This window comes from Suncus etruscus, chromosome 5 (genome assembly GCF_024139225.1).
Source record: "Suncus etruscus isolate mSunEtr1 chromosome 5, mSunEtr1.pri.cur, whole genome shotgun sequence".
Taxonomy (NCBI): domain Eukaryota; kingdom Metazoa; phylum Chordata; class Mammalia; order Eulipotyphla; family Soricidae; genus Suncus; species Suncus etruscus.
Genome location: NC_064852.1, coordinates 118,418,432 through 118,432,281, shown reverse-complemented (window position 1 = coordinate 118,432,281; position 13,850 = coordinate 118,418,432). Strand labels below are relative to the sequence as shown.

Here is a 13,850-nt window from a genome sequence, read left to right as displayed (position 1 = left end):
CAAAGACAAAAAAAAAAGTCCTCATCAGTCTCTGCAAGTTTGACATTGAGAGAAAGAAGAGGGAAGTTTGATGCTGCTTTCTTGGGAGTAGATGAAGAGAACTGCCAGTACGGAACATAAAGGGTTGTTATGGCTACAGTATGGATGAGACTTCATTCAGCTGGCACTTACAGGAAATGGATGCTGTACAGGACACCATTCTGGCTCCTGGAATGACCATGGTGATAAGAAAGGGACATCTGGTCCTCATGATATTTCCTTCTAGTAGAGAAAATAAAGTATTCACATTGGGGTATAATGAGGTCTGTGGGGGAAGTAAAACAGGATTGTAGAGAACACTGAAAGCATTACTTGACACTGGGATCATCAGGGAGGACCTAGGGCCCAAGTAACAAGATGGCACCAACAAGCTAAAGTCTGAGAGATGAGACACTAAAGAAAAATAAAATAATGCAACCAAGCCTTGGGACAGGGAATACATTTATGTATTCAGGGAGCAGAAGAAAAGCCAATGAGGCAGTTATTGTAAATCAAAGATGTGTTTCAAGATATGCTCAAAGAGGTGGAAAGAGCCAGTCCTGAGAGGGCACTGTGGAAAGCATGTGGGTTCAGGTAGTAGAGAAACAGCAATTGTAGCATTATAATGATGATGATAAGACTAGTTTAAAGCAAGATGTTGGTGTTGGGTGTTGGTTTGCTGTTTTGAAGGACAGGAGAGTCTGAGGTGGGAAACAGAGTAGAGAGAGGGTTGTGCACATTAAGTTTGACTGTGGACCAAAGGTTCCAAATTTCAAGAAAGCTATGGAAGGCAGGGACTGGGGGTAGTATTTTTTTTTTTTTTGCAAAAATGATTGAAAAGGCTAACAGATAGATCCTTCCTTATTAACAATGCTGGGGAAAGGGGTGTCCCACAGGTAATTTGTATGAAATGGGGAGGAAAGAGGCAGCAATCTCCAGAAGGAATCTATTACTTTTTCTCTATCTCTGCCACCCTGGGAATGCCTGGGATATGTTGGGACAGAAAGAAAGAACCTGACATATAATAGACTTTATGTCTCACCACCCCTTTGAGGAGGATATCAAGCTGCATCTGAAGTTCACTTGTCTGTATACAAGAGAACTGATCCCCACCACCCAAATTTTGGGGGGCCCATGAATTTAGCCTGAAGCTCTGCAGAAAAGGAAAGTCAGTCCAAGTCTTACCCAGATAGTTAGAATTCACTGTCTTGACCTCAAAGAAAAAGAATTTTCAGTTGGGAACAAGTAATAAAGTAAAAGCTGCTTCTATATGGAACTTTTGGGAAAGGGGAGAAAGAAAGAGAAAGAGAGTCGGGGGCAGAGCAATAGCACAGCAGGTAGGGCATTTGGCTTGCATAAGATCAACCTGGGTTCTATCCCCAGCATCCCATATGGTCCACCAAGCCTGCCAGGAGTAATTTCTGAGTTAGGCGTAACCCCTGGGCACTGCTGGGTGTGCTCCACCCCCACCCCAAAGAAAGAAAAAGAGAGAGTAATATGCTCAAGAGAGAACACAAGCTTCTCCAAAGGTGAGAGAGCTGAGACTACACTAGGTTTCTCAAGGGTGGGAAGATGCAGGCACCATGAGTTCAGGGGCACAGGCAGCAAGACTGGCATACACATGTGCTCAAGTAACATATACACTCACTTCCTTTATTCAAGTTGGCTATATGTATGCTATTCCCAAACTGCCCCATGTGGTGCTTTTCACCTAGATAAGAAAGAGTCCATTGCTAAGATTTTGCCAAGGACAGCTGGAGCAGTTAGTTGATGGTCCTCTTTGCTATACTTTTCCTGTCCAAATTTGTTCCTGCTGTGGCCTCTCTCAGGAAGGGATTTCACCTTCTCTGGGTTTATTCTGGGAATAATTCAAGGCCTTAGCAGGCCTCAGTTTCTGTGTCCACAAAGTGGGTCCTGTCAGTAATACTTGTGGCAGTTTAGGACTAGTAACAGTTGCTCTTCAAACCCCCAAATCCATCATTTTCTAATGTCCTCAGAACTCAGAACTCAGACAGAGAGTTCCACTAAGTCCCTAATTCCCTTAATTCCTACCTGTCTGCTTCAACATCATCTTCACCTTCTTTCATGAGCCCATTGTGGATTGAGTCAGCAATGGCCCAATCCATGTACACCCCTATATCCATGTTGTACATTCAAGTGCATATACTCTTGACTCACACAGGTGTATTGAGATTGCCATGCTGGATTTAAAATAAATCCCCACAGTTTCTGAGATCACCCCACACATGTATTTCTAACCCCAGGCAAATGGGTCTGATGAAGCAGGGTAGCCTCAAAGGATCAATAAACCACACCAGTCAGGAGAGAGTCATAGTCTCAGTCTGCTTTCTCCTTGTGGTCTCTCTGTTAAGCACACCAAAACCAAACTGCTCTTTCTTTATTCTCCCAGAACCAAAACCCTCAGGATGGGGCTGGGCATAGTTATCTAGTGGGCTTCTGCACATCAAAGGAGAGGTTTAAAGGAAAGAGGAAGATGGGGGAATGCCTTTGTTTTCGGTTAATAAGTGTGTCATTTTGCACTAGGGACTGGGATGCTGAGAGGTAAAGAAAGAGGGTAGTTACCAATTTCATTTACTCAGGGGTATTTTCCCAAAGTAAGTCTGGGAAGGGACCCATCTGAAGCTATGTCTAGGTTTCTTTCCTCAGTTGGAGAGAGAAGCTTCTTCCAGCCACCATGCCAGGAAGATATCAGTATTTTGCTGTCTGGCATCAGGCACTGTCCCACCATCAGTTCACCTTCCATCACTTCACCTTCTCATAATGATGCACCAGAACTCCACACAGAGAGACACAGAGGTCAAGTCTTCTCTCCTGTAACTAGGCCACAGACTACTTCACCAACAGGGAGAATCAAATTCTGGACATTCCTTTGGTGGAAAAATAACCACCTGACTTTCTTTACAAATAGCTGAGATGTTCTGAAACATTAAAACTGTTTTTATGGGGGTTTTGTCTGTTTTGTTTGGGGGCCACACCCTGGAGTGCTCAGAGTTTACTCCTGGCTCTATGCACAGAAATTATTTCTGGCAGCCTTAAGTGGACCATATGGGATGCTGAGGATATATATGAACCCAGGCAAATATCCTACCTGCTATGCTATAGCTCAGGTCCCTGCTTTTATGCTGATTATGGCAATTGGTATTTTAAATATTGGCTCTAAAATTTTAACCACTTGCTTTCCACATAACCCTCACTGCTTGCTCCCCTCTAGGACACTGTTTCTGAGTGTGTCAAGTGCTTGTTTTGACTTGGATTACTGCCCAGAGAACAATCCAGTAGAAACTGAAGCAGCATAGAACGGTTGGGTAGAAGCACCAGCCCATAACTCCACTTTAACTCTGCCATAGACTGAACTTGTTCATAAGATGGTTCTACAGGAAGAGGAGCAAGTGGGGCCAGATGAGAGAACTCAGAGTCCCCTTCTGGCTCTTTTGGAGAAGCATGAGCGCTGTCCAGAATAGGTTCCTGGGGCCAAAACAGCATGGAGAGAGGGTTGGGTTTACAGTGTTCAGATTGAAGCCTTTCGGTTTCAGGAAAAGCAAGAAGAGATGGGAGCTGGATGGGAGGGAGCCTGACAAACAGGATTGGTGCAGGGTAGAGAGGGAGGTCGAAGGGAGAGGCTTGTGTACATGTGTCCTGGGTTTAAAAGACCAGCAAGCAAAGAAGTCTCCACCCCCAGCCCTGCTCATTATACCTCGGAGCTGCTGCAGAAGCTTGGACTGAAAACCCTTTAGCTCATTCCTGGTACCAAAGAACAGTTCCACCTGGAATCCTACTGCGAAAACCATTTTCAGTCACAATGCCTTGTGCACCGACATCAGATGAGTTGGTTTTCTTTGTGAATGGGAAGAAGGTGAGTGCTGGGGATTGTACCAGGACTTCCAGAGACAGTTACTTTAGGAGAATATTTATGCCTTGTTTGGACTGAACAAGATAGGGGCTTGTCAGTCAAGGGCTAGAATTCAGCCACTGGGAATAGGGACACGCAGTCAAGTGAGAGTCTAGGAGGTCAATAATTTATACCTTGATACCAGACAGTCGTGGCTGCCATCCAGCTCCACCATGTATGATAGAATCTGTGTTAAGTTGCTTCCAGGAATATCAGAGCATCTTTAGACTCTTATCCCTATACTGTTATGAAGATTGAAAATAAAGAGCTTCTTCATTGTGCAGCTCCCACCTCAAGCCCATGTTTATAAAGCCATTAGCACTCACTACATCTGATTCCTGAGAAGCACTTTATCTCCAAAGCATCTCTTGACCCTCCGACTCAGGGGAACAAAAATGTTGGTGATCTTTATTTTTATAACTATCAATTTAATTTTTCTGTTGACTCTCTAGTTCATAGACTGGGTTGAAATTGATTGCTCTATAATCTTGAATGACCTTCATTTCTCGGGCTATATCTAAGTTCTAGGGGGAAGATATGAGAGAGAGAACCCTATATCCAGGCAAATCCCCCTTCGTTCCTCACCCTCAGTCCTAACATCAACTAGCAGGCTAGTTTCAACCCTGAGCTCCTCTGCCAGGCCTCTCCTCTCCAAGTCAGTCTCACTCCAGCTCCTTGCCTGTGCCTTCTCTGACATGTCACCTTTCCTACAGGACCCTAACTTCCACACCCACACACCTGACTAGGATTCACTGTGCTCACTCTTCCCCATCCACCCCAGATAAGAATGAACACAGAGACTCTAAGTTATGAGTATACAACAACCTTTGCCAACAACCTTCCTCCAGTTTCTAAAACCATTATCCATGAGCTGTTCCTTGCCTTCTTGCTTCTCTGACATAGACTTTGTGGATTCCACATCCCTTCTGAGTAAAACATACAGAATAAAGTTATGGTTGCTAGCGGAAAAAACAAGTCAAGGGTTAGGAAAAATCTACATGTGCTGGATAGAAAAATGAATTATCTAATAAAATTCTGACCACATTCTTGGTAATGTGGATTGAGGCCCAAATAGCAATTAAATTTTTAGCATCTCAACTCAGAGAGATCTTCTGTACATGCTTGATTGTTTGAGGTTGTATAAGCTCATTTTTTGCTTCTGGACACAAAGAAAGAATCTAGTATGACTGACCTACTATGTGCTCCCCTTTGTCTGAAAGAGTGAGAGAAAGGCCGGAGATATTTGCAGAACACACCCAGAATACACACACACACACACACACACACACACACACACACACACACTCCCTCCCCAATTCAGAATAATTTAAGATTATGAAAAATTGTCTTGGGAAAATGGGTTACTTTCATAAAAATAGTGGAGTAAGAGCCAAAGAAATAGCTCACCAGGTTAAGTACAATCCCTGGTACTAAATGGTCTCAGAAGCACCCCCAGAAAGTAACCCACCAACAACACCACACACACTTACACACACACACACACACACACACACACACACGCACACACGCACCCCAGGGTATGGCTCCAAAAAAACAAATCAAAACAAAACCCAAAAAGTAGAATAAAAAGTACTTGACAAGTACAACTTCCATTGGTTCCATTGGGGTTCTATCCGGGAACCCTTCCTTATAAAGCAGAGAGTCCCTCCCTCCTTGGACCATATCCTTGGTGCTACCTTTGCTCCCTACATGGGTGTGAATGTTGTTGAGTCTCAGAGGGCAAGAAATGGCAGATTGTATCGGTTGAATATTGAACCTTAAACCAAGCTGGCTGTAATAGACACGATCAAGAGTCACCCCCCCCCCCAATTATCTCCTTTCTGTTTCTCACGTAGGTGATAGAAAGGAATGTGGACCCTGAAGTCACGTTGCTGACATACCTGCGAGAGAACTGGACCCTTTTGTTTAAGTCCTGGCTGGGGGCATGCTTGTCTTCCATCTTAGAGGGCTGCACTGGCAAGGACTAATCCAGCAGCCTTCCCCTGACCCTGCATCTCTTTTTGCATTTAGCAATTATATTAAGGGCAGGAAGGGAATTGGGCTCTTTGCAAAGGATGAAGTTTCACCAGCGTTTCGTCTATCTTGATTTAATAGCAGTGAAATAGAAACTAAGCTCTTTATTTCAGCACGAATTACTCCTTTAAAGACTTTTGTGAGAGGGCAGTTATATAACGGAGATCCGTGTTCCAAGTTCCCTATGCTTGAGAATGGAACCGAATTTTCTGGGATGGGGCAAGCATGTGTCCCAGGAAAGACTGCTCCTTGTGTCTGTTTTCTGAAGACAGGTCCTCTCTGCTCCCTATCACCACCGTTTTTCACATGTTGATCTTTAGAATAGAAAACAGATTGTTTGTTAGTTGGTTTGGGGGCTACACCCAGTAATGCTCAGGAGTTATTCCTGCCTTTGTGCTCAAGAATCATTCCTGGCAGTGCTCAGGGACCATATGGGATGCCAGGGATTGAACCTGGGTCAGACACATGCAAGGTAAGCACCTTAACCCCTGTACTATTTCTCCATCCCCAAAAAGATTTTTTAATTACTCTATTGAAGCACCATTGTTTATAAGATTGTTCATAATACAATTGTTTTTTTTTTCTTTTTACAGTTAAAAAGTTGTTCCTGGGGCCGGGCGGTGGCGCTGGAGGTAAGGTGCCTGCCTTGCCTGCGCTAGCCTAGGACGGACCGCGGTTTGATCCCCCGGCGTCCCATATGGTCCCCCAAGAAGCCAGGAGCAACTTCTGAGCACATAGCCAGGAGTAACCCCTGAGCGTCACAGGGTGTGGCCCAAAAACAAACAAAAAAAAAAGTTGTTCCTAATTTAATTTTAGTCATACAATGTCCAACACCCTTCACCAACGCACATATCCCACCAACAATGTCCCCAGTTTCCCTCTTGCACTCTCCCCTGCCTGCCAGGGGGGCAAAATTTTTTTTGGAGGGCCACATCTGTTTGGTGCTCAGGGGTTACTCCTGGCTAAGTGCTCAGAAATTGCCCCTGGTTTGGGGGTACCATATGGGACGCCAAGGGAACGAACCGAAGTCCTTCCTTGGCTAGCGCTTGCAAGGCAGACACCTTACCTCTAGCACCACCTCTCCAGCCCCAAGAAATATTCTTCTCTCTCTCTCTCTCTTTCTCTCTCTCTCTCCCCCTCCATCTCTCATCTCTCTCAATCTCTCTCTCGTTTCTCTCTGTCTTTCTGTCTCTCCCTTTTAGACACTTTGAGTTGCAATATTGCCAAAAGCCAATTTTTCCAGGTGCTTTTTGGCAAGCAGATTTTTATTGATAAATCTAGATGGTCTCTCAGAGAAGTCACCTAGATTTTATCTAAATAATAAATGACAAATCACAACTGGAAGGAATAGGGCCTCTGGACACATTCCAACTCAAAACACATGGTTTTAATTAGTTGCCAATGTTTTAAAATTAAAAAATATTTGCCAGGGAAGTGACTTGGCAATAAATTAATGTTGGGAACCATAAATACACACGCATGCACACATATACACACAGACACTCATACTCACATATATAAACATACACAGACATACGCACAGATACACACAAGGACACACACATACAGAGACACACTTAAATTTAAAAAAAATTTTTATTTTAGAAAACTGAGAGTGATTTTTCTTCTTCTAATAAAAATAAGAAACAGTCATTCTTATTTGACAAATCTACCTAAGTGCTGAGGCTTGTTTTATCTGATCTCTATCTAACTGCCCCCCCAAGACTGCCATACACCCTTCTCTCCTTTACACATGGGTCTCCTCACTCACATAAACACTCTGAGAAGCACTTAAGGGTATGACAGTGTAGATGAACAAGTGGTATTAGCATCTAAGGTTATAATTAATTTAGATAAATAAGTGATATTAAGTAAAGAGGGGACCAGAGTCATAGCACAGTGGTAGGGCATTTGCCTTGCATACTGCCAACCTTGGGTCATTCCCGGCATCCCAAAAGGTTCTGAGCACCACGAGGTGTAGTCCAAAAACTAAAAAAAGGACCTGGTGCAAATCCTTTACTTCTGAGCCCTGCATTCCTCAGAAGGGAGCTTTTGTGGGGGGTGGGGGGATGGGGGGGTCAGCCCCAATAAGGTGCAAGGCTCTCCTGGTCTCTCTTCCTTGACCACCGCCTCCAGTACGCCTCACCGGGACCAAGTACGCCTGCGGAGGAGGAGGCTGTGGCGCCTGCACAGTGATGGTGTCTCAGCATGACCCGGACTCCAGGAAGATAAGGTACCCACCAGGAGGCGACAGTAGGACATCTGGACCTGGCTTGCATTCTCGCCCTCCTCGCTGAGCTATTTCTAAATCTCTTCCAGACTGGGTGTTTAACCACTCCTGAGTCTTACACCACTTCTGAAGATGATTAAAAACTTGAAATCAATAACTTTAGGACAGCAGTTAGGGCAAATCCCAGGCATGCCTCTGGTCTGGGTTCCATTCCTTGAGTTATATAGTCCTCCCAAGCATCTCTGGGATGATTCAGATGTTAGCCTTGCATGCTGCCAACCTTAGTTCGATACCCGGCCTCCCAAAATAGAGTGCATGTGGGAGTCCTAGGTTTGATCCCTGGCATCAGATGGTCCCCTTAGCAACACTGGGGTTAGCCCTTAAGCACAATTTTCACGGGTACAAGCCCCTCCCAAAGAAGGAGAACCCAATTTAGCATACCAAGAATGTTACTGAGTTGTAAACTATTTGATTCACAAGCATAAGGCCTTGGGTTCACTCCCTGGTGTACACACACACACACACACACACACACACACACACACACACACACACACACACACACACATGCATTCCTCTGCTCTCCATTCAAACCATGTTAAACCTCTTTTTTAAATTAAAATAAATTTTAAAATTTTAAAAGAAACTTCAATTTAGGCTAGCCATTTATTTTACATGCGAGAAAATATGAGGTTCAAGTAGATGAAGTTAAACTGTTGAATACAACTTGAATTGACATCTTCTGACTCTGAAACAAATTCCACACTAAAAAGCAGGCCCTATGCAGAGTCTATAATCTCATTAAGGACTATATTTCAATACAACTTGAATTGACATCTTCTGACTCTGAAACAAATTCCACACTAAAAAGCAGGCCCTATGCATAGTCTATAATCTCATTAAGGACTATATTTCGCGACTTGGCTTTTCCCAAGTTCACTGACCTATAATCAAGAAAAGAGCTTAAAACCATAGGCCATCCTATGAGGTCAACACTGTTGACCTCATTCTGAGAACTTAAAGTCTTAATAAGAAAAAAATCTACTGTATAAATGTGGGTCAAAATACAGGTGTGACCTCCACCTTTCATAGAACCAATTGTCCCATGCATCCCCACTGGGATCCAACCACACTCTCAATAACTCAGATCCATACCTGTTACCCAGGTGTGGGTTTGTTCTAAATTTAGGACGTTTTCTGGATTGTAATATACAGATTTACCATAATCATACCCAATTAGTTTTAGTTGAGGGATGAAAATCTTCCCAACCAATACTTAGGAGATCAGGGATCACTCCTAGCCATGCTCATCCTTAGCCCAGGGCTCCTCAGGCCCAGCAGCTCTGGTTCCACCAGGGCCACTTTAGTGTGCAGTTACAGGAAGGAGGCTCAGGAACTCTGCATGGCAGGCATATGCTTCCAACCTTTTGATTATCTCCCATCCAAGACTCTCCCATTCTTATAGACACGTAGAGTCGGCACCAAGAAATCACAATCCTTCCACCTTGCCCCCTTCCAATTCCCAACTCATCAGGGTAAATGATGAACGTGGAGGAGGAGGAATTTGGCTGTTTTTCATGGTTCCCAAGATGCCCACTGGACAAGACTCGGTTACTCACCGTTTTTTTCCTTGTGCTTCTCATAAAAGACACTTCTCCATCACTGCATGCCTGGTGCCCATCTGCTCTCTTCATGGAGTGGCTGTCACCACCGTAGAAGGTATAGGAAGTATCAAAACCAGGCTTCACGCTGTGCAGGTAAGTGCAGTTCCTACTTATCTCATTCTTCATTTCATCTTTTCAACTAGTGTGGGCTTTCTTTCTTCTCTGAATTTCTAAGTTGTGGTCAGGTGAATAATAGCGTTAGGTACCTCTTGACCAGGACAATAGCATCCGTTGCATGATTTAAAAGGAAGCTGAAAACCCATCCATATCTAATGAGATGGTTTTTGCTTTTTCTAATTGACTGGCAAGCAGAACTGTCAAAATACTGATGAACGTCTATTGACTATAGACTAAAACAAACATTATTTAAAGGATATTACTCAAAATAAATGTCTCTGGCTGATAAAATTAGGATCTATTCACTGTGGTGTGTAGGTCATGAAAGTAAAAATAGAATGGAGGGAAACTAAACCAAAACATAAGGATAAAAGTGATCACTTTCTCCATGATTGACTTGAGGCAGGAAGACCAGTTCTAAAAGAGCTGTGATTTTCATTAGCAGGAGACACATCTAACTTGTCATTGCCATAGGAGTTTGGAGACTCATAGGCCAGATCCATTGAGCCCATGAATTCTTCTATGTCAGAGGAGCTCATAAACTCTCTGGATTTAACCACATGGTCATTGATTTCAGAAAAGTCAGCAAAAGCAAAGGGCTCAAGCTGTTTGCCAAAATCTTTGAAGAAGTCACAGCAAGGTTAATAAAGCCATACTCTAGGATTGCATAATGTTCTGAAATCAAGGCTTCCTGAACTTCAATGTGCCTGAGACTCAGCTGGGAGCTTGTAAATAATAACAATAATAAAACTCCCAACTGGAACCAAACCCGCTGGCCTATGGACTACACTTTAATAGCAAGGATTGATCGGGAACACAGACCAAAATCTTGAACCTTGGAAAGCAGCGTTCCTTGGGGTCCAACATAAAAAAATGTAAAGGATAAAGTAATATGAGGTCAACTATAGATAGTCTCTACATTTGTCCAAAAGAGGTGGTCTCTGGGTCATAGTCATTGTACTTACTGAGTGGCCAAAGAGTGGAAATGTTGGATGTTGTATTAATTATTAATTAAAAAGTCCTAGCAGTGCATGAATAGATGGTGAGGTCTTTCTCAGCCCGGCCAGGTGCCTGCAGCACCTTTGGCCTGGCTGGTCTGTAGGTATCAGGGTAACAGCAAGGAAGTGATCCACAGCAGTCAGATGAAGTTTGAGGAGTCATCCAGCTTTATTAAGGCCCTAACTGCCATGTACATATTCCTTACATGGCCTCTAAGCTAACCGGCCTCTCGGCATCCAATCAACCTGTGTCTCCTCTCTACCTGCCATATCTTCTTTCCTGCTGCTTCTCTCTACATCCCTCCCCCGGGCCACTCTATTTACCAATCACAGACCCCTCCCAATTGTGGGAAGGTCTCCCTTTCCAGGTGAGATAGGCAGGAAGTTGAGGGAGGGGGTAACATCGGAAAACACTGTAAGATGTCCACATGCTTTCCTTTCATAGCTAACTTGCAGATACGTCTTTCTGGAAAGGAAGGTGCACACAGCTAATTGCCAGTAGAAAGGAGTCTTCATTTTCACTAAAGACATGGGCTTAATGATGAATTATGTGTTTGAGTCTCTGAAGATGCCAGGCAGTTCTGATGGAGAGGGTAGGGTCCTGCTTTAGGGAAATATAGTCTGGGATTCCTTCAGGAAGGCTCAGCCAGTGATCATGACTTTGTCCTTCCAGGAGAGGATCGCCAAGAGCCACGGCACCCAGTGTGGGTTTTGTACTCCTGGAATGGTGATGTCCATGTACACACTGCTAAGAAATCACCCTCAGCCCTCAGAAGAGCAGCTCATGGAAGCCCTGGGGGGTAGGTATGACCAGGAGAAAACCTGTTTCCCACTGAGGCTGCTACCCCAACTTTATTCAGTGTCTTCCTCAATTATTTTGAAATAACTAGATCCCCACCCTTCCCCTCTATGAGAAGTGAAGACCTAGAAGAATAGCTTAGAAAAGATAAATCTGTACCTGGATTTTCAAATCCATGGCTAAAATAACATGCAAAAATGTGGGATGCTATACCTCCATCTTGATTCCTCATTTCTTCATGCAGTAAGTGGCTTCGTTAGGGCCATCTTGAAAAGTAGACAATTAAAACACAGAAGTATCTTCTCTCTTAAACCCGAAGGCTAGAAAGCTAAGTCAGGGTGCCCATGAGGTCAGAATCCCTCTGACCTCCCTTTGACAGTCCCAGAAGAGAATCATCCTGGCCTTTTCCTATTGTAGCTACTTCCTGCTGGAAGGTAGCTACTCAGTTATTAACTTATGATGCTCCTCTGACTCCAGCATCTCCTGTCCTTCTCTGAGTGTCTGTTTCCTGTTTTTATTTGGAAATTAATTACTAGAGCCAGGCCTCCCCCTATCCAGTAAGACCTGATTTTGACTTGATTGTATCTGCAGAGACCCTGTTTATAAATCAGGTTATATTTGTAGGTGCCAAGGGCTAGCTTTTTAGGAGACACAATACAACCCATAACAGAGAACTTTACATACCAAAAGATTTTGTTCTTGTTTGGTGCTCCATCGGTGCTCCAGAGCTACTACCAGACCCATGCTCAGGGGGCACTTCTGTGTTTGGGGGACCGAGTTGTACTAGAGCCTTACACATGCAAGGCAAGTGCTTTACCACTGAACTACATTCTAGCCCACCCCAAAAGGATCCTTTAAAGTGTATAAACATTTAATTTACTAATATAGAGTTCATAAGCATGTCCTTTGGGGCTTGGAAGATGACTCAAAGTATCTTATAAAGAGCATGCATTTGGGGGGCCAGAGCAATAGCACAGTGGATAGGGCATTTGCCTTGTAAGCCACCGATCCAGATTCTTTTTTTTTTGTGTGTGTGGTTTTTGGGTCACACCTGGCAGTGCTCAGGGGTTATTCCTGGCTCCAGGCTCAGAAATTGCTCCTGGCAGGCACAGGGGACCATATGGGACTCCGGGATTCAAACCAATGACCTCCTGCATGAAAGGCAAACGCCTTACCTCCATGCTATCTCTCCCACTCCACCAATCCATATTCTATTCCTGGCATCCCATATGGCATCCCCAAGCACCTTCAGAAATGAGCCCTGAGTGCAGAGCCAGGAGTAACTCCTAACCACTGCTGAGTGGGGCCTAATGAAACAAACATAAAAAGAGCATACATTTCCCATATTTTAGGGTTCCTGATGTTTTAGTGTCTGAACTATAGTTGCTGAAAGTGGATGCATATTGAATTGAAGTAGGCCCACCAAATCAGTGATTATCTTCTTTGGAGAGAGAAAAAATAAAATTGGAATTGAGGCAGTAGGCAGGATAACATTAGAAGAATTTAAGAAAAGAGTATTGTACTGTCTAGTAAGTGTCTTAAACCCTAATTTTACCCAGAAAATTTCATTTGTTTTAATGTAAAACTACAGCCTATTGACATCCATGCTTCTCTACATAGGAAACTTGTGCCGCTGCACTGGCTATCGACCCATTCTCGACAGTGGGAAGACCTTCTGTGTGGTAAGTCAGTAACTCTGGAGGCACTTGCCATGCAAAATCACCGTGGCAGCTGGTTAAGACTGGGATCACAGTGTTTGGGGTTTGTAGACCCTCCTACTGGTTCTACAAGGAGACCAAGGGGGCTCCTGCGGGGTTATGAAGTTCTAGACATTTGTGAAGGTGCAGGTGAATATTGTATCCCTTAATATCTCACATTGAACCCAGAGTAAAATCAAGATATTGAAAGCCATTAGGACTTCTTGTATGCCCAGTTTTGCCAGGCAGCAGGACAGGATAGGTTAAAGGACCCAGCAAGCACAAAGAATCAAAGTGCAAAGTTTGCTTTGAGAAGGCGAAGTTAGTTTCAAGGCTTCAGAGTAGTTCTGAAGTGTGATTTCACTTCCAAATGCTGAGTGAAA

The 13,850-nt window shown here is 43.9% G+C and overlaps 2 protein-coding genes across 2 annotated transcripts in view; one reads left to right on the top strand and one right to left on the bottom strand.

Annotated features, from left to right (window-relative positions):
- Positions 1–13,850, bottom strand: part of CLK1 (CDC like kinase 1) — a 747,223-nt gene that overhangs the window by 566,450 nt on the left and 166,923 nt on the right. The window lies entirely within an intron of this gene.
- Positions 3,839–13,850, top strand: part of LOC126008678 (aldehyde oxidase 2-like) — a 96,452-nt gene continuing 86,440 nt past the window's right edge. Inside the window, exons 1-6 of the mRNA XM_049772917.1 lie at positions 3,839–3,892; positions 5,785–5,842; positions 8,099–8,195; positions 9,841–9,949; positions 11,645–11,771; positions 13,391–13,452. Of these exons, the coding sequence (XP_049628874.1) occupies positions 3,839–3,892; positions 5,785–5,842; positions 8,099–8,195; positions 9,841–9,949; positions 11,645–11,771; positions 13,391–13,452 (507 nt within the window). The remainder of the gene's footprint in view (positions 3,893–5,784; positions 5,843–8,098; positions 8,196–9,840; positions 9,950–11,644; positions 11,772–13,390; positions 13,453–13,850) is intronic.